Below are 20163 nucleotides of genomic sequence, written 5' to 3'. Positions count from 1 at the left end.
AACTAATTTTTAAAAAAATGCTTCTTCTTATTTTGAAAGAAGATACGCAATACTGCAGAAGTAAAGTTCCTTTACACAGTTAGCTTCCAGGTGGTAGACTGACTGTTCCACATAGCAGCAGAGCACTGATGGCCGTATCCGTCGTTCTCATCTGTACCCTGATGGTTCCACGTTTCTCTTCTCACCACCCTTGTATACGTGCCATAAAATATTGACACTTAGCACATTGTTGGCATGTGTTGGATAATCAGTGTTTGCTGATCTTTTTGTTTTAATTGTGGTTATATATTAATTATCTATGATTTTAGACTTAATGCTTTTTCTGTAGTAGGTCTTACATAGACATTATAGCTCTACCTTTTCAGAACGTATCTCAGAAGCTATTGATAACAGCTATTAATAGTTTATTGAGTACATCTACCTATATCACTGTGGTAAGTGCAGTGTCTAATTTATATGCACTGTTATAAGAAATGCTATTAACCTTTTTCACAAGAAGAGCTCTGCTTTACCTAATGAGGAAACTGAGGTTCAGAGGCCCCTTCTCCAGTGTTTCATAGTGAATGGTAGAGCTGGTGTTTGTACCAAGGACTGGTCCAAAACCCATACACCTATGCAGAACCCTACTATCTATGGTTATTTTTAAGTGTAAGTCTTAAACCCAGGCAAATTATTACCGGTATTTCTAGTCCACGGGTTCTTTGATCATTGTTGTAGTCTCCTGGTACGAATACTATGTGTCTCATGACATATATATGATTAAACATTGAGTTATAACTTTCAAATATAGAAATTAAATGGGTACATTGCACTTTTTTTTTTTTTTTTTCATTTTTCTGAAGCTGGAAACAGGGAGAGACAGTCAGACAGACTCCCGCATGCGCCCGACCGGGATCCACCCGGCACGCCCACCATGGGGCGACGCTCTGCCCACCAGGGGGGGATGCTCTGCCCATCCTGGGCGTCGCCATGTTGCGACCAGAGCCACTCCAGCGCCTGGGGCAGAGGCCAAGGAGCCATCCCCAGCGCCCGGGCCATCTTTGCTCCAATGGAGCCTTGGCTGCGGGAGGGGAAGAGAGAGACAGAGAGGAAAGCGCGGCGGAGGGGTGGAGAAGCAAATGGGCGCTTCTCCTGTGTGCCCTGGCCGGGAATCGAACCCAGGTCCTCCGCACGCTAGGCCGACGCTCTACCGCTGAGCCAACCGGCCAGGGCTACATTGCACTTTTACCTAGGATTCAAATTAAATGCTGAGCTTTCTTCATACATATAGTAACAATTTAAATTTTATTTCCTGAGCTTAGTAATTATTTATTTGGTAAACAATTTGAATATTTAGGCATTAAATTTATGTGGTACACATATGTTGACCTAGTCAATGTGTAGATTTATTTTATAAGTAAAAATTATTAAAATTGTATCAGGTAGAAATCTGCACTCATAAAATTGTGTTCTTATATTTTTTGGAACTAAAATATAGGAAGAGCATAAAACAAAGTTGTGTTCAAATTAACTAGCCGGTGTCTATGTTCAAGCCTCCTATACTAAGAATTAGTCAGTTAATTACATCTTCTCTAAGGGAATTTTAAAATAATTTGTCTAGCAATGTAATTTTAATGTGTTAATTTAGCATTTTCAACACCTTCCATAAAGATGTTTATAGAAGTTTCTTCTCAGTCTCTGATTTCATCACTATAGCAAATATAGCCTCGCTAAGTTAAAATTACATTAAACCAGGACCAACCTGATTGATTTTTGCCTTAGAAAAAAATTTAATTCTTTGACTAGTTTGTAGAGTTTTTGTGTTTATTCTTCAGGTAGAATGTTCAGATTTAAATAATATGTAAATATTTTGTAAGCTTTTGTTGAATTAGAATGATGTTTCTATGGATTTTAAGTATCAAATGAGATAATTGGTGTCTTTTTATTGTGAAGTTTCAATATTTAAGATAATTCACGAATAAATATATAATTTCTAATTTTTAATTCTTTCTCTCCTTTTTTTATATCTTCTCCTTCCTCCATTTCTCCTTTCTGCCTTCTCTCTCAGGAAGAAAGGGAGATGGGTGGGTTGGTTTATGTTCTTCACCCAGGGGATTGCTTTTGCAGGATGCAGCACAAGCATCAGTTTGTCGTGGTTTGCAGAAATTACTAACCCCACTTACCACCCCGCTGAGTGTCCTCTGAGTAGGTTTTTAGCTAAAGTTCAGAAAGAGTTGTGACTCAGTCCTTTTCCTTTAAGGACATGGTGATATTTTCCAGCTTCAGGGCATCTGAAATGAGCAGATGTTTCCAGTGACTTCTTAGACTTCTGATTTAGGGTGCTGTGTCCTCCAATCAGTGTCTTGCTCTACTCAAGAAGTCTGGGATAGCTATGTTTAAAGTGTGCTTGGGTCAGGATCCTTCTGTCAGGCTGTCAAGTTTTAATGACTCGCTTTACACACACACATTCTGTGTGAATCTTTTTTGCTCTCACCATACCCTACACTTAGCACAGCATAGCACTTGCACTTGGTAGGCATTACGTGAATAAATCTAAGTAATAAAATGAATTTGTTCTTATGCCTGGTGGTCACTCATTTACCAATCGGTAACTTGTTCCTTTCTGTATTGATGTATTGACACAAAATCATCCCTAAAACTATTATGGCTGAACTGATTACAGTCACTTACAGCCATTAGTACTTAGCTCTCATGGTCATTAGTAGAAAAGCAGCAGGTATAGTAGAAATACCAAAGATTCAGAGTAAGACAGACCTATGGTAGTAGGACCATTTTTAAAAACTCAGCTCAATACTACATCTGTGTGTAGATATGTATAGACGGGTGTCTCCTGCTTGTATCTGTCTGAGTCTTATTCAGACACTGTGTCTCTCTGGTTACAATCCTTATGTTTTAATCCATATGTTGGCTTGTGATGAATCACATAATGATAATAATTAGAAGAGCAGTAGCAATTCACAGTGCCTGGCAGTGTGTACTGAGTGCTTTGCATAGGTTAATCCTCACAACAACCTATGATAGTATTTAGATAATATAGTGTGGCATGGTGGAAGAGCCAAGATTTACCAACCAGGCAATCTAACCTCAGAGCTCATGCTCCTAACTGCTTTGCTGCGCTGGCTCCCTTTGCTGTGAAGATAGAGAAAAGACTAAGGTGACCATTCCCTGCACCTACTGTTCATTTTCCTTAGAGTAAAATATAGAGAGAAACAGCCAGGGATGCCTTTCTCTGAGTGAAATTTAGAGTGAACATGTGTTGCTTCTCACTGTGCAGCCTCTCTGCCTTCTTCCAATAAGGACATTCCTCCAATTTAGTTTTGAAAGCCACTCTTCCTCCATTGTCAGTCTCAGTAGAAGGAACTTGCCCTCTATGTTATCAGATTACTCGTTAATCATTCTTATTTCCTAATGAAACTGAGAAATTGAAAGGTACTGTTCTCTAGAGACTTCTAGAAGAGGGAAAACACTGCTCTCAGGGGAGAATTATTTAGCCTGATGAATACCAACATTTGCTTGACCGAAAACTGCTGTATTTCTTGAATTCAGCGCCATTGGTCAGTGCGTAAATGGTCTGTGGGGTGAGTGGATGGTTATATGGGTGGACAGATGGATGGACAGCAAGGTAAGAGTGTCATTGTGCTAAGATAGAGTTTGCGTGGATCTCAGTCTCCAGACATGCCCATTGCTGTGTGTAGTGCGTGAACACAGAGTACAAACACTCAACTCCCGCCCTATTGACTTAGATCCATCCGGGTTTTTTCTTAAGCTACTATGTTACATTGAAAACACTTATTCTGATTGGGTTATTTGCATTGTCTTTTTGTTACCTAATTCTAATATTTAGTCTGTCATATATTTTTAACCTCTAGTGGTTAAAGAATATGTACGGAAATTTGTCTCACTTTTGTATTTTAAAGCATTTCAATAGCATGACTACAGGAAATTTGGAGAATGTTTTCAGTGATCACTTGTAAAATGAACTTGTGCACATACGGTTATAAGTAGTTTCAGGGGTCCGTAGTTCCGCTGGACTCCAGGTTTAGAGCTGTCTTTCTAAAGAGGGGAAAAGGAGCTAACATTTATTGACTATAAATTATGTACCATGTTTGAACCCAGGAGTTCTGGCTCTGTCCAGAGTCACTCACCGCCTCATACTGCCTCCCAGTCGATCATTCGTCCCCATTACTTCTTCCTTTTTGCCCAGGTTACACCAGAGCTTCTAAATATTGTTCCTTAGTAGTACTACTTTTTGCTTAAACTTCTATCTAAAGTTTCTTAAGATCCTGGGTAATATGTGGTGATGTCTTTACTGTGACTCAGTGTCAGTACTGATTAAATTTAAAATGAGATAAAATTCAGCCAAAACATACATTGCTTTGAGTTCAGTATCTTCAGCAGGTAATTGTTTGTGTGTTTCGACTTTGAATTAGACACCTACTTGGATCCTGGATGACTTTTTTATGATAGTGAAAGTAATATCTGACTGAACCTTGAGCATACTTACAGGATGGGGAGAAATATTTAAAAACTGTGATTTATTAATGATCTATAGCAGGGGTTGGGAACCTATGGCTCGCGAGCCAGATGTGGCTCTTTTGATGGCTACATCTGGCTCGCAGACAAATCTTTATTAAAAAAAATAATAACGTTAAAAATATAAAACATTCTCATGTATTACAATCCATTCATTTCCTACCACTCATGTTCATGCTTGCGAATGGCTGGAGCCAATCACAGCTGTCCTCCGGGACAACACCAAATTTTTATTGGATAATGCGTAATGTACATGGGTCGTTGTATGGCTCTCATGGAATTACATTTTAAAATATGTGGCATTCATGACTCTCTCAGCCAAAAAGGTTCCCGATCCTTGATCTATAGGAAACCTATACTTAGTGAACTCAATTGATATGCTGACAACATGCTATCTAATGAGTCCTTACCATCAGGAGGGGAACTGTTTGATGACTAAAAGTATGTCAGACATACAATCCCTAGCCTTGTTTAGTTGCCTAGAGGTGAGCACAGTGAAGTGTTACTGGAGAAAGGCATGTCCCACGTGGGGCAGTGCCCGAGCTTCTGTCTACAAGGGCACGGCAGGTGTGTGCTTTCCGGCACACAAAGAAAGATGAGTGATCTGAGGACATGGCATGCTGAGTGTGGCCTTTCTCTTTACTAGGCATTTGGGCCTGGACCTGGTACCTCGAAAGGACTTTGAAGTCGTGGATTCAGACCAGATCAGTGTCTCAGATCTCTATAAAATGGTAAGAAATCTAACACAGGGTAGCTTATTCCTGCACTCTTCATTTTTCTCCTTTATTTTTCCTAATTACATTATGAAATAATGTTGCTAAAATTGTTTCGTTGTCTTTGCCCCAGTATAATTATGGGATCTGTCTCATTCTGACAGTATATCACACTTGCTTTTCTAAATAGAATTACTGTGTAGAATGCTGGGCTTACTATTATGTATACGGGGCATTTCTTTGTTGGTTTTGCTGGTGAGTAGAGTTCCTTCAGCCTGCACCAGTTACTAAAATTCTGTCTCTAGTTGAAGCTGAAAAGAACCAATTATATTGGTTAATGTAGTAATTATTTCTGGAAATAATGTATCAGTATTTCTAAGAGCAACATAACCTGTTAAATCCTTAACTGTCTGTTGTTTATTATAAAAATGTATTGAGTTGACTAATGACCAAGATTACGTTTTACAGTCTGACTGAGAAGTGATAACTAAAAGAAAGGTGCAAAATTTTAAAGTAAAACAAATGTCAGAAACCTCAGTTGACTGTTAAGCTTAGATTTAAGGAACTGGGTGAAACCTCGCTTTGAGGAGTATATTCACATTTGAGGAGTATATATTGGTGAGAATTACATGTTTTAGAAAGAATTGCAATTTCTTCTTAAGAAAATGAAAAGGTGTTCCATGTCACTGATCATCAGAGAAAAGCAAGTCAAAACCACGGTGAGATACTGCCTCTTACCTAGATAGAATGCCTGTCATCAAAAAGACGAGATAAATGGTGGCAAGGATATGGAGAGAAGAGAACTCTTGTGCACTGTTGGTGGAAATGTGAATTTGTACAGCCACTATGAGAAACTGTATAGAGATTCCTCAGAAAAAAAAAAGAAAACTACCATATGATCCAGCAATCCCACTTCTGAACATGTATCCAAAGAAATTAAAATCAGGATCTCAGTGAGATAGCTACACTCCCATGTTCATCGCAGTATTATTCGCAGTAGCTAAAACATAGAAACAACGCAAGTGTCCATTGATGGATGAATGACTAAAAAAAGTGTGATGTATATGTACAACAATGTACATGTTCAGCAATAAGAAAGAATGATATCCTGCCATTTTTGACAACATGGATGAGTCTTGCAAGTACTGTGCTAAATGAAATAATTCAGATAGAAAACAAATACTTTATGATCTAATATGGAGAATCTAAAAAAGCTGAATTCATAGGAACAGAGAATAGAATAGTGGTTGCTAGCGGCTGAAGGTGAAGAGAAGGAAGAGATGTTGGTCAAAGGGTAAAATAACTTCTACAGTCTAAGAGGATTGCGTTCTGGGGTTCTAATGTACAGCATGGTGTTGGTAGTTAACAGTACTGTACCATGTATTTGAAAATGCCTGAAAGATTAGATCTTAAGTCTTCTCACAACAAGAACAAGGTAATTATGTTAGATGAAGGGTATATTAACTAATTTTATTATGGTACTCACTTCACAATATATATGTATCGGCCCTGGCCGGATGGCTCAGCGGTAGAGTGTCGGCCTGGCGTGCGGGGGACCCGGGTTCGATTCCCGGCCAGGTCACATAGGAGAAGTGCCCATTTGCTTCTCCACCCCCCGTCCTTCCTCTCTGTCTCTCTCTTCCCCTCCTGCAGCCAAGGCTCCATTGGAGCAAAGATGGCCCGGGCGCTGGGGATGGCTCCTTGGCCTCTGCCCCAGGCGCTAAAGTGGCTCTGGTCGCGGCAGAGCGATGCCCCAAAGGGGCAGAGCATCGCCCCCTGGTGGGCGTGCCAGGTGGATCCCGGTCAGGCGCATGCGGGAGTCTGTCTGACTGTCTCTCCCCGTTTCCAGCTTCAGAAAAATACAAAAAAAGAAAAGAAAAGAAAAAGATAATATATATGTATCAAGTCATCACATTGTACACCTTAAGTTTATACAATGTTACATGTCAATTATAGCTCATAAATCTGGGGCAATAAACTTCCCCAGAACTTAGATATGAGTCCCCAGATTGAAAGGGTCCAACAAGTATTTAACACTTAATTGTGAAATTTTAGCTCACAAAGCTGAACGCTTCCTGAGAGAAAAATAGGTCACCTACTAAGGGTTTATGGTAAGAACAGCACTGTTTTTCCTAAAAGCAGCATTGAAAACTAGCAATGATGAAGAATTGCCTCTAAAATTCTGAGGGGGGAAAAGAATTCCACCTAGAATTTTATATTTACTGAGCCACATTATCAATCAAATGGGAAAGTAGCCTAAAGAAAATATTGGTCACTTACAGTCTCAAAACAACAACAACAACTCTTTCTTTAAAAGCTCTTTTCAGGAAAGTACTGAGGAAGAATTATTTACTTGAAACTGAGGGAGGACAAAAACAAATGGTGCAGGACACGAAAAGGTGCTCTTACGTGCCATCCAGGAGAGGAATTTCAGACCCAGTAGAGAGGCGCATAGAATGCTCAGGTTAACATCAGAGGGCAGCCCCAGGACGCCAGCTGTGTGACAGGGTTCCATCCTAACTGGTCCTGGTGAGAGCAGGTCAGCCAGGAGGGAGAGCTCCCGGTGAGAAACCACTTCACTGAGTGTCCAAAGCGTGGAGAACGCTATTGAAAGGTACTTCGCAGAGCCGGGGGTGGGGAGCGCAGAGGAAAAGGCCCTGTAGTTTAAATAAAACCAAGTTATCTCCAACTCAGAAGCAAAAAGCTGTAGAAGAAAGGAGGTGTAATTAAAGTACGCTACTTGGCTCAGCAGTGAACAGCATTTAAATGTTACAATAGTATAAGCAAGTTTTGACCAAAACTTATGAGATATTAAGAATATAGTTGAAGACTCAGTGGTAGAGCGTCGGCCTGGCATGCAGAAGTCCTGGGTTCGATTCCCGGCCAGGGCACACAGGAGAGGCGCCCATCTGCTTCTCCACCCCTCCTCCTCTCCTTCCTCTCAGTCTCTCTCTTCCCCTCCTGCAGCCGAGGCTCCATTGGAGCAAAGATGGCCCGGGTACTGGGGATGGCTCCTTGGCTACTGCCCCAGGAGCTAAAGTGGCTCTGGTCGTGGCAGAGCGATGCCCCGGTGGGGCAGAGCATCGCCCCCTGGTGGGCAGAGCGTCGCCCACTGGTGGGCGTGCCGGGTGGATCCCGGTCAGGTGCATGCGGGAGTCTGTCTGACTGTCTCTCCCCGTTTCCAGCTTCAGAAAAATACAAAAAAAAAAAAAAAAAAAAAAGAATATAGTTGAAGAGAAATAGATGTAAACAAATGCGATCATCCTCAGCTTCTATATTAAGAGGCCAGTAGAGAAATCTAAAATTGGATAGAGAGAGCACTGTAAACAGGATATTTAGAAATATTTGATAAACTTTAGGAAAAATCACAATAAAGAGTTGAAAGTACTTATCTTTGGGGTACAGGACAGGGTGAACAGAGGACTAATAGTTTTATTGCATGTTTTTAAAGGCTATTTAACTTTGAAAACTATGTACTTAATATTACTTTTAATAAATTTAATGTTAATTTAAAATGTTGGATTCTCAAAAAGGCTTAAAGTACAAGTCCCTTTTTATTTTATTTCATTTTATGCTAATTTTTGTCTTTTTATCCCATGTATTTACTTTTCAACAGAAAAAAGTACATAGATATAATAAAGAAAAACTGATTCTGAGAGTCTCTTCCAAAAATTCATTGAAACCTCTTATTTTTATGTTAAATTGCATTCAGTAAATGCTTTGCTGAAATCTTCAATTTATCAACAAGTTTCACAGGAATAGCCTTTTAGAACCATTTTGTATTAACATTTAAATTTATTATTGGAGATTACAAAGGCTCAATATGATATTTCCTGATGATAATACTCCATGCCACATATTTTACAAGAAGACCTTTATATAGTATACAAGTGATGAATTACAGTGATTGATAAAAATTTCTTTAAATACACCGATGGATTTTCTATATGACACGAACCAAAGGATGCCCTAATGCTCCTCAGTTCTTGCTTCCAGATAATAGCAAGTCTAAACCCACTTTCAGCAGCTGAGAATTGGTGCTGCTCAAACTACAGAGCAACCCTGAAGGATTTGTATTGATCTTGACCCACCATGCCTCTCTGGGAAAAGTGAACACTGGAAGATGACGTAATATGAGAGCTTCCAAATTGTGGGAAGACCTAACAGAATGTTACAATCTCCTGCTACATTGTTATCCTTCTATAATAACATGTTAGTCTGTTTTTTTCTGGTGCTCATTTATATTTTTAGTAGATGTTTATACTTCCAACTCTGGATTTAAATCATTTTATTACATTATTTACTAACAGTCAAACATCATTGGTAATCCTAACTAGATGTCTTTTATTTCCTTCTAATACACACAATACCTAACAGAATTCTCAACATATACAGAGGGAATTGTTAACTACACCGTTCTTTCCCCCACATTGGAAGACTTTTGTAGACTAAATGGACCAGAAATTTGAAAGCGCTGGCAATGACTTTTCTACAGGAGAGAATTTGACAGAAGCAGTTAAAGTAGTCTATGCATTTTTCTTCTATTTTTCCAAAGTGAGAAGCAGTGGGGAAGGGGCATGGAGGCAGACAGACAAACTCCCACACGCGCCCAACAGGGATCCACCTGGCATGTCCACCAGGGGGCAATGCTCAGCCCCTCTGGGGCATTGCTTCTTTGTGGCTGGAGCCATTCTAGAGCCTGAGGTGGAAGCTATGGAGCCCTCCTAAGCGCCTGGGCCAACTTTGCTCCAGTGGAGCCTTGGCTGTGGGAAGGGGGGAGAGAGCGAGAGAGAGAGAAAGGAGAGGGGGAAGGGTGGAGAAGCAGATGGGCACTTCTCCTGTGTGCCCTGACTGGGAATAGAACCCGGGACTTCCACACACCGGGCCAATGCTCTACCACTGAGCCAACTGGCCAGGGCCTGTAGTCTATCCATTTTTAAATTAATTTATATATTTTTTGTACTTTCCTAGGTACTCAGGACATAAAGATGATTTTTGTACTTTCCTAGGTACTCAGGACATATTTTGGTCCCGAGGGGACAAAGTCTAGAGTTGGGTAGCCAACAGGGAACATAATAATCACATAAGTACAGGTGATGATGGCTCTGTAGGGGATGTGTCAGCTGGCCAGCTGAAGGCTGCCTGGCAGCAGGATGCCCGTTTCCTTACAGTGCTATGAGAAACGCTCCCGAATGCCAGTTCCTTTACCCTTTTCTGGCCACCACGTGGCGTGCTTTCAGGTTAGGCTGCAAAGTTCTCCTCAGATTTGATGCCTCTGAACTAATGACTTGCTATTGTCAACATGGATGTTGTATACTGAAATCAGCTATAAACTTCCATATATAATTTAATTGAATGCTTATATTTAAGCTTGGTGGTCATTTTTAAGAGTTAGTCAGTAAATTCACATCAGAAGAATGATTTAGTGCAGCCCTGAATGTAAAATAAAACATAGAGAGCATTTTAGGCTAGTGACCTTCCCAGTGGGATATGGGTCAGTAAACCATAGAAAATGTGATCTTATTATTTTGAAAGCCTGATTTTTAAAAAGCTTTTCTATAGCCTCTTTTATATTTGAACTTTTTTTTTTGTTCATATATCTTCTACGTGATATTTCCCTAGCTGGTGGAGGCCTGTTTTAATTTACAGTCATCCCTTGGTATCTGTAGGGAATTGGTTCCAGGATCCTCCACAAATAGCAAAATCTGCAGATGCTCAAGTCCCCTACCTTACATGGCAGAGTATTTGCATATAGGCTTCAGCAAGGTGTGCCTACACATCACTTTATTCATGTGAATTCAGTACAGTGCTTGGCAGGTGGCAAATTCAATTTTTGCTTTTTGGAACTTCCTGGAATTTTTTTTCCCCCAAAATATCTCAATCTGTGGTTAGTTGAATCTATGAATATGAAATCCATGGATACAGAGGGCCAAATGCATTTAATGTATCACGGGAACAGGTAATCCCATGAATAAATATTAGTAAGTTAATAATAACTTGCTAATTTAGCTAGTAAGGTACATGAATATTTAATAATTAATAAATATAGCTTGTGAGATGTATTTAAATTAATATTTAATTATGCTTTAGTTTTATTTAGGGTCAAATGTGTATATTTGGGAAAGAAATGAAACCATTCTACTCAGCAATCATTCTTTGTACCCGTATGATGTCAAATAGTTGATGAAATGAGTTCTGTCTCGCACCTCCAGGGCTCAAAGGGGAGCAGGAGAGAAGCTCTCACTGTTGAGTTTACCAAGGCCAGGAACCTAATGTTTGTGAGCCTATCATTTTTTCTGAAAAGGGTTACTTCTAAATGTGACTGACTTTTCTATAATAACTATAGTGCTCACAAAAATTAAGGGATATTTCAAAATGAATATGAAGCTATAAAAAAAAGAAGCATTTGATTTTTTAAAATTAAACAAAAACCAAGGACATCCGAAAAGCAAACGACAAGTCAAAGACAATTGTTTGATTATTCAAATGTGATGCAAAACCAACTTTTATTTCATTGGTGAAAATGCACTATACAAAAGGCTGAATGTACTAGAGTATCTGCACTTGCCCTGATCCCCTAATTTTTGTGAGCAGTGTAATTACAAAGAAGAATACCAATAATTAGAAGAATACTAATTATAAATAACAGTGATCAACTACTTACAAATATAGGTACTGTGCTGACTTAATCTGCACAAAATCCTAAGAGGTTGAGTTCAACACAAAATGTTATCCTCAGTTTACAAATGAGAAACAGATGTGAGTCAAGATTTAAAACCAGGTGTCCTGACTTAGGTCCTTAACTACTAGGTCATGCTGCTTTCCATTCTGAAATTTGAGCCTCATGATGACCCTGAGAGGAAGACAAGGCTGGGAAGTTGCATAACCTACTTGCGTGAGGCTGGGCTTGGAATCTGCTTCTACCTTCAGCTAGCAGCAAAGGAGCAGCATGGAGAGATGTTGGGAGGGAGCCTCTCCAGTGTGCAGAGCTAGGAGAAGCTGGATTGTACAGCTCAGGCCGTGGCACAGACGGTATGTGAGAGGGCATTGCCAGAGCACATATCCAGTGGCGCATCCCACCTGTGACGTGGCCGGGACTCTGAGCTGGAGAAGCCTTAGGTTTGAAGCCGGACTTGGCCTTTTTCTTGCTACTTGGACTTCAGCAAATCGCTTCATTGTGCTTAGCCTTAGCTGTCTCTGTCAAACACGAATAGCCTTTATCTAACAAGGTTATCAGAATGAAATGGCATCATATAATACAGGGGTCAGGAACCTTTTTAGCTGAGAGAGCCATGAATGCCACATATTTTAAAATGTAATTCTGTGAGACTCATATAACGACCCATGTACGTTACGCATTATTTAATAAAAATTTGGTGTTGTCCCGGAGGACAGCTGTGATTGGCTCCAGCCACCAGCAACCATGAACATGAGCAGTAGGAAATGAATGGATTGTAATACATGAGAATGTTTTATATTTTTAAAGTTACTATTTTTTTATTAAAGATTTGTCTGCGAGCCAGATGCAGCCATCAAAAGAGCCACATCTGGCTCACGAGCCATAGATTCCCGACCCCTGATATAATACATATAATATAAAAGACATTGCGGAATGCCTAGCATATAGAAGATACGTAATAAAAGTTTCCTTTTCAGCTGAGTAAATTTTGCTTGCTTTCTTTCCACAGCATTTATCCAGCCGGCAGAGTGTGCAGCAAAGCACATCCCAGGTAAGCAGCGTAACCAGGCCTCCAGACTCTTCTCTCGGCCCATTCTTCTGTGAGGTCACAGCACAGGGATGTGCCAGAAAACGACACACAACTGGCTTTTTGGCTGTGTGGTACCTTTCATCTAGGGAGCCCTGACCTTTAAGCAAATTTGTCCAGTCTCCACTTCTCTGTGCAAATGTACATAAGCACAGCTGAAAGAAAGGAGACTGACTGAGAGGCTGAAATGAATTAGTCTGGAAGAACATAAAAATGTCACATAGAAGGGTAACTGTTACCATCTCAGTGTAAATCAAGTGTGTGGGTTCCTGACAGAATCTTTCAGGAAATGCCTTTGAGAATGGCTCCCTGGAGAATCGAGCTGTTTGTGGCCTGGTAGGGCTTCTGAGGGCACTCGTGAGAGGGACTCGCCACTCCTCTCTCTCCGTCACTCTGTTTACTTCTCCCAGCAGCATGTTTGACCTGTCTCTAGCCACGCGTATTGACATAGCACCCCCTACTATATATACAGCAGGGAAAACACCTCCAGTCTCTCAGTGTGAGGGGAATTAGTTGTTTCGTTTTCACTTTATTTATGATTAATATAATGAATAACTAAAATAGAAATCACTGTTTTTTGCCTTCCTCGTTAGGTAGATACAATGCGCCCACGTCATGGGGAAACCTGTCGGATGCCAGTACCACATCACTTCTTCCTCAACCTGAAGAGTTTCACCTACAATACCATTGGGGAAGACGCTGATGTCTTCTTTTCCTTGTATGACATGAGAGAAGGGAAGCAGATCAGGTAAAAATCACTAGAAGTTCTGCTGAGGTTGAGACTCTGGGTTAGGATGGTGTATCTGGGTCACAGGTGGTGTGTCTGGCCTTCAGAGAAGGTGGACGCACAGGGCTGGCACAACAAGATAAAGCAGCCTCCTCTTGCTCAGCGGGAAGTGGTGCCTCAAACCCCAGTGCACCCTGAAGGCACGTGTGGTGGCCTGTTCTTGATCCTGTGACTGTGTTCCCATGGGAGCTCCATTCCCAGCCTTGGCTGTCACCACTTCCGGGAGCATAAAGGATGCATCTGTTCAGTGCTGGAGAAAACAGAGAGAAACATAGAACAAAGCAGATTCTGCAAAAGGCCCCGCTCCAGAACGCAGGAAGCCTTGGGCTCTGCCCTCCTGCGTGTGGGAGAGAGGGCGCACAGAGAAGCAGGCTCCTGTGTCTTGTGTGAGGGCGGCTGCAGCCCTCTGAGCCATTCGTGCCCCGTGAAGGGAGAGCATCCGCCTGGCTGAAGGGCAGGGGCTTGACTCATCACTCCTTCCTGCCTGGGATTGGAGGAGAGGCACAGAAAGGGGCTTCCGTGAAGCTTGCCAGGGCAGTGAGGCTTTTCCCTTGAAAGGGGGCGGGGTCAAAGAGACAGTCTAGGCTTCTTTTCCTTTAGAGGTCAGCACGGCTTTGATGGGTGAGGTGACCTTTGTAGCCAGCTGGAATTTTAGGGAGCCCAAATATTCCTCTATAGTTGTCTCTGGGTGGGGCAGAGAGAAGATAAATCTTGGAATACTTTTTAAATTTTTTTTTATTTTGAGAGAGAGAGGGAGCAACACTGATGTGTTGTTCCACTTATGCGTTTGTCGGTTGATTCTTGTATGTGTCCTGACTGGGGATCGAACCCATGACCTTGGCATATTGGCATGATGCTCTAACCAACTGAGCTACCTGGCCAGGCTCATTGGAATACTTTTGTATTGCTTGGTAACCTTCTGTGTTAAGAATATTTTATTTATTTATTTATTATTTATTTTACTTAAAATTTGAAAGCAACTGTTTCTTTACCAATTGAATGTTACAGGTGGGCAGTTTTAAAATGGAAGTCATAACACAGTTCAGAGGAAAATCAGTATTACATGTTGTATAGCGCCTCTGAGCTGGGCCCCCTCCCCCACAATAAAGCACTGTGCTTCAGTTTGGCATACTGATAAGATGAAGTACTCATTAAGGAGGGCATGTTGGACTGTCCTGCCCCCAGTGGCCTCCAGGAAAGCTGTGGCAGGGAAGGTAGTCGTGGTGGCGAAGGCAGCTACTGCTGCTGCGCACAGGCAAGACTGCAGGCTGGTTCCGTCTGGGCCGAGATCCCGAGATTCCGGGATTCCGGGTGGGCGGAGATTCCCGCTGCCCTCGTTTCCTCCTGGACCAGAGGCTTGTAAACTTTGTTATTCCTTTAATATTTAGTGTGTGTGTGTGGAAGCATTCTTTCTTTAAGATAAATTGTGTAAGTTTAATATATGAAACAGATGAAGTAGAACTACTCCACTGGTGAAGGGAAAGGGAGAATAGTGACAGGAATCTCACTGTGCCCCGGCCCACCCAGTACCCTGCGGAACCACTGAAAGCCCAGGCTAGCTGTTTGAAAACCAGGGCACGCCATGTTGTCATCCTGAGTGCCAGGACTGCGTCAGCCAGGGCGTGTGCTGCCGGCTCGTGGCGCAGGGAGCGTCCAGGCTCCGCAGAGACCTCACCGTTCTGGCTCGCAGTCTGCGCAAGGTCATCAGTACTCCAGCTGTTTCGCATTTGAATTTGTCATTTATCATTTAGCCTTAAGAAACAATAAAACATTTTAAAAGAAGATGTATAAAGGAAAATTTTTTTGTAGAGTTGCTGGAAATATTTAAGTCATTTAAAAATCCCTATATATTGAAAAATCATATCACTTTTCCATTCACATAATAAAACTATAAGGTAATTAATTGACAATATTATCTGTTTTATTCAGTTTTATGAGTGAACTAATAAAAAAAAGAGGGAACTAATAAGCAGACTTTTATATCGAGGTTTAATCAGTAAATGTTCTTTTCGTTAGAATTTGTGTAGTTGTGTGGGTTCTCAAAATGTTAGCCTGTTGAGCTGGTATTACTAGATAATTATGCTTTCATCATGACGAGGTATTATATTGATCATATATTCTCAAAGCAGTGGTCAGAAGTCACGAAAGGATAGGGCTGTCTTATATCAGGTGCACAGTAGTGACAGAAACGACTATATTGGTATAGTCATTTCTTCTCCTCAAGAGAACCTCCTGTGTGGCTGTCTTTCCAATCGAGTATTTCTAGTCTAGTCTCCAGTCAAACTGTGCTAGTCTAGTTTTCAGTATTGCCAGGACACTCTCACCTCTGTGACAGAGAACATAAGTGAGCAGAGGGAGCAGGCTTAAAAAGAAGACCAAATATTCCTCTACTTCAGGAGTCAGGAACCTTTTTGGCTGAGAGAGTCATGAACACCACATATTTTAAAATGTAATTCCGTGAGAGCCATACAATGACCCATGTACCTTACGCATTATCCCATAAAAATTTGGTGTTGTCCCGGAGGACAGCTGTGATTGGCTCCAGCCACCGCAACCATGAACATGAGCGGTAGGAAATGAATGGATTGTAATACATGAGAATGTTTTATATTTTAAATGTTATTATTTTTTTATTAAAGATTTGTCTGTGAGCCATATGCAGCCATCAAAAGAGCCACATCTGGCTTGTGAGCCATAGGTTCCCAACCCCTGCTCTACTTTGTCACTTTGCTGATTGCACAGGCAAACCTAGCAGGCAGAGGGCTGAAGTGAATGGCAAATTGTAAACCACACAGTGCGTTGTGATACATCTTGACTGGTGAGCATTAGATGATCTGCAGAGGGAAGAAGCAGCAGCTGCCGGGCGTTGGCAGCTCTACTTTTTGTGGCATTTCATTATTCTGGACTGAATCATAACTATTTAGCCTTGAAATCCCAATCTCTGACTAAGAGCTCTCTCTTGAGCTTGGGGTCCTTATTTCCCTTTTCCTACAGAGCTCTGCCATTGAGTGTTCCCCAGACATTCCCACCTCAACACATCAAAACGGAATTCATTTTCTTTCCTCACAGATATACTTCCACCTATGCCCCTTAAATCAAAAGCATTGAAAGGCATTACTGTTTGCTCAGAGATCCATGTCAGCACCTTAGAAATTTTCATAGGTTCCTCTCTATCTCCTTCCCTTCACAATTAATCACTGTATTCTATTAACTTCTGTCTCCCAGATATCAATCAAATCACTTACCCACTCCATCCCCACTGTCATACCAGGTTCTTTACATTTTTCCCCAAACAGAGACTCCCTGAATCTACCATCTTCCTACCCTAAGATTTTCTCCATGTCACCCCAGAATTCTCTTTGAAAAATACAAACTGTTGTGTCAGTTCCCACTTAGCCTACAGCCCTTCCTATTTGGCCTGGCATGAAAGGCCCAACATGATGTAATCCTGCCTACTTCTCTAACCTTATTTCATGCATCCTGTTTTACTCCTGGTGACTTCCTTTTCTTTCCCTAAACATGCTTGCTCTTTCATGCTCCCCTACCTTTGTTGGCTTGGTAAACTCCTGCCCATTCTTTAAAACTCAACTTCATGAAACCTTCCTCGATATTTATTTATTTTACAGAGAGAGATAGAGACAGACAGACAGGAACGGAGAGAGATGAGAAGCATCAATCATCAGTTTTTCGTTGTGACACCTTAGTTGTTCATTAATTGCTTTCTCATACGTGCCTTGACCGCGGGCCTTCAGCAGACTGAGTGACCCCTTGCTTGAGCCAGCGACCTTGGGTCCAAGCTGGTGAGCTTTTTGCTCAAGCCAGATGAGCTCTGCCCCGGGTCTCTAACCTCGGTCCTTCCGCATCCCAGTTAGACGCTCTATCCACTGCGCCACCGCCTGGTCAGGCCCTTTCTCGATATTTATGAGCGAAATCCGACCCTGGAACTTCATTGTGTCCATGAAAACAGCCTGTACCTAGCTTTGTCCCATTACTAGAGACTATATTGTAATTGTGCACATGCGGTTAGATTTCCCCCACTGTACTGGCAGCATCCTTTGACCATTTTTAATTGGATCATTTGTTTGACATTTTGTTGAGTTATAAAAGTTCTTTATATTTTCTGGATACTAGACCCTTATCAGATATACATATGATTTAAGAATATTTTTTCCTGTTCTATAGGTTTTTTTTCACTTTCTTAATAAGGGCCTTTAATGCAAAAGTTTTTACTTTTGATGAAATCCAGTATTTCCATTTTTTCGGTAATTGCTTTTGGTATCATAAACACATTTTAAAAATTGTGTACATATACAGGCAGTCCTTAGGTTATGAATAAGAGAGGTTCTGTAGGTTTGTTCTTAAGTTGAATTTGTATGTAAGTTGGAACAGGTATGTTTACCTGTTAAATGCAACTTAGATGTTTTCTTATCATAGTATTTATTTTTACTTTTCTGTGCATATAAATACTTAAACATTTTCAAACCTACGAACCTATCTCATTCATAACCCAGGGACTGCCTAGATACCTATCTTTTACAATTATTAACTATTATTTTAATATATTTAACAATTACCACATAATTACCTACCTCAAAATAGTACAGTCTTCCTCTAGAACAGAATTTGTGTTATCCGTATTTGGTGTTACATAGATAACACCTTTTCTATTATGTGAATTACCTTATTCACAGGAGGAGTATTATTGTGTAACTGACTTGTTTTCTCTATAGCACTGGTGTGCCTGTTTATATGCCTGGTTCTCTCCCTGGCCCTTACAAATTTAGCAGAGTACTCTAAAGCCTCAGGGCGCCAGTGATTGATTTCATCACTTAACTGGCTGTCCCTGAAGAGTCTTTTCTATGCCGGGTTTTTCTATTAGGCCTTAGGTATGCTAAATTGCCCTCAAAATTGCCCTCAAAAACTTGATTATCATATGAGAACACTTATGCTAGCCATCTTTTTACAGATGCTGTGCAAAACAAGCTGAAAAGCCTCATTTCTTATTCTCCCGGAGTTTACTCAGCATTCAAAATACCCTTGTGTAGAATAAACTTTTCCTTGAAAATCAGCTGCTTCTGTAATTGAAGTAGAGAGCTCTGGCTGAGAGTGAAGCATTCTCCCCAAGTGCGATAATCTACCTCTGTGAAAATCTTAGGTGCCCCTGAGAGAAATTTCTTTTAAAATGATAGGGAGAACATTGTTTATTAAGTCAGACAGTTTTGCTTCCCTCTGCAAAAGAGGTCATGTCTTACAATGCAACTGGAGCTCATCTATAAGAGCTCAGGTAGTGGGTTATGGTCCCGCAGTTCAGTCTTTCCACTCAGGGCCCATGGTGTGGTCTAGCCTCTCTTAACTTGGGCTGGGCCATAGACTTCAGCCTACTCCCCACAGCCCCCCAGGGATTTTCTGAGTCCCAGCTGGAATAAAGAAGAGCTAGAACCCTAGCTCTGGTGACTGTTGATCCTTGAACAACACGGGTTTTAACTGTGTGAGTCCTCTTATACATCTGTTTTCTTCAATAAATATACAGTTGGCCTTCCAGATTCCTGGGTTTCACATCTTCAGATGGCAAAGGGCTTTCTGTATGCATGTTTCTACACCATTTTATATAAGGGACTTGAACATCTGCAGATTTGGGTATCCATGGTGAGGGAAGGGTCTAGAACCGCTCTAGATACTGAGGCATGACTGTAGTTAAATTTTGGGGAGTCAAAAGTTATATGCGGATTTTTTACTGTGGCAGGGCTGAGGGGGAGGTATTGGTACCCCTAGTTCCCACATTGTTTAAGGGACAACTGTATTAAGGGGACCACTGTATTTCATTCCAGTGGTCAAGCCAGCTCAACATGCTTCTACATATATGCTCAAGGTATCAGATCATGCTCAGAAACATTAGAGGGAAAATCTGCTAGGCGGAAGGCGAAGTGAAACTTTCTCTTTAGATATGTACATTGGCCTGTGGTTAAACCTATTTTTTAAAATCTGAGAATAAGATCAGAAATTGCTGTCCTCTGTATCTCATCTCTCATTAGTCTCATTATATTCTGAGTCTAGATGTCAGGCTGGAGAAAATTTATTTTCTACAATATCCTACAGAGTCTGGATAAAAAGTATGAAAGAAATGATCGGGTTCTTTGAGTTCTTTGTTTATAAGAAATTTGCTTCGGCCCTGGCCGGTTGGCTCAGCGGTAGAGCGTCGGCCTAGCGTGCGGAGGACCCGGGTTCGATTCCCGGCCAGGGCACACAGGAGAAGCGCCCATTTGCTTCTCCACCCCTCCGCCGCACTTTCCTCTCTGTCTCTCTCTTCCCCTCCCGCAGCCAAGGCTCCATTGGAGCAAAGATGGCCCGGGCGCTGGGGATGGCT

General features: G+C 41.3%; 1 protein-coding gene across 7 annotated transcripts in view; it reads left to right on the top strand.

Annotated features, from left to right (window-relative positions):
- Window positions 1-20163, top strand: part of DOCK3 (dedicator of cytokinesis 3) — a 261860-nt gene that overhangs the window by 103526 nt on the left and 138171 nt on the right. For all 7 annotated transcript variants that reach the window (XM_066350463.1, XM_066350461.1, XM_066350460.1 and 4 more), the window contains exons 7-9: window positions 5180-5264; window positions 12935-12976; window positions 13606-13760. In XM_066350463.1, the coding sequence (XP_066206560.1) occupies window positions 5180-5264; window positions 12935-12976; window positions 13606-13760 (282 nt within the window). The remainder of the gene's footprint in view (window positions 1-5179; window positions 5265-12934; window positions 12977-13605; window positions 13761-20163) is intronic.

The sequence above is a fragment of the Saccopteryx leptura genome, chromosome 10 (assembly GCF_036850995.1).
Source record: "Saccopteryx leptura isolate mSacLep1 chromosome 10, mSacLep1_pri_phased_curated, whole genome shotgun sequence".
Taxonomy (NCBI): domain Eukaryota; kingdom Metazoa; phylum Chordata; class Mammalia; order Chiroptera; family Emballonuridae; genus Saccopteryx; species Saccopteryx leptura.
This window is presented reverse-complemented; position numbering and strand designations above follow the sequence as displayed.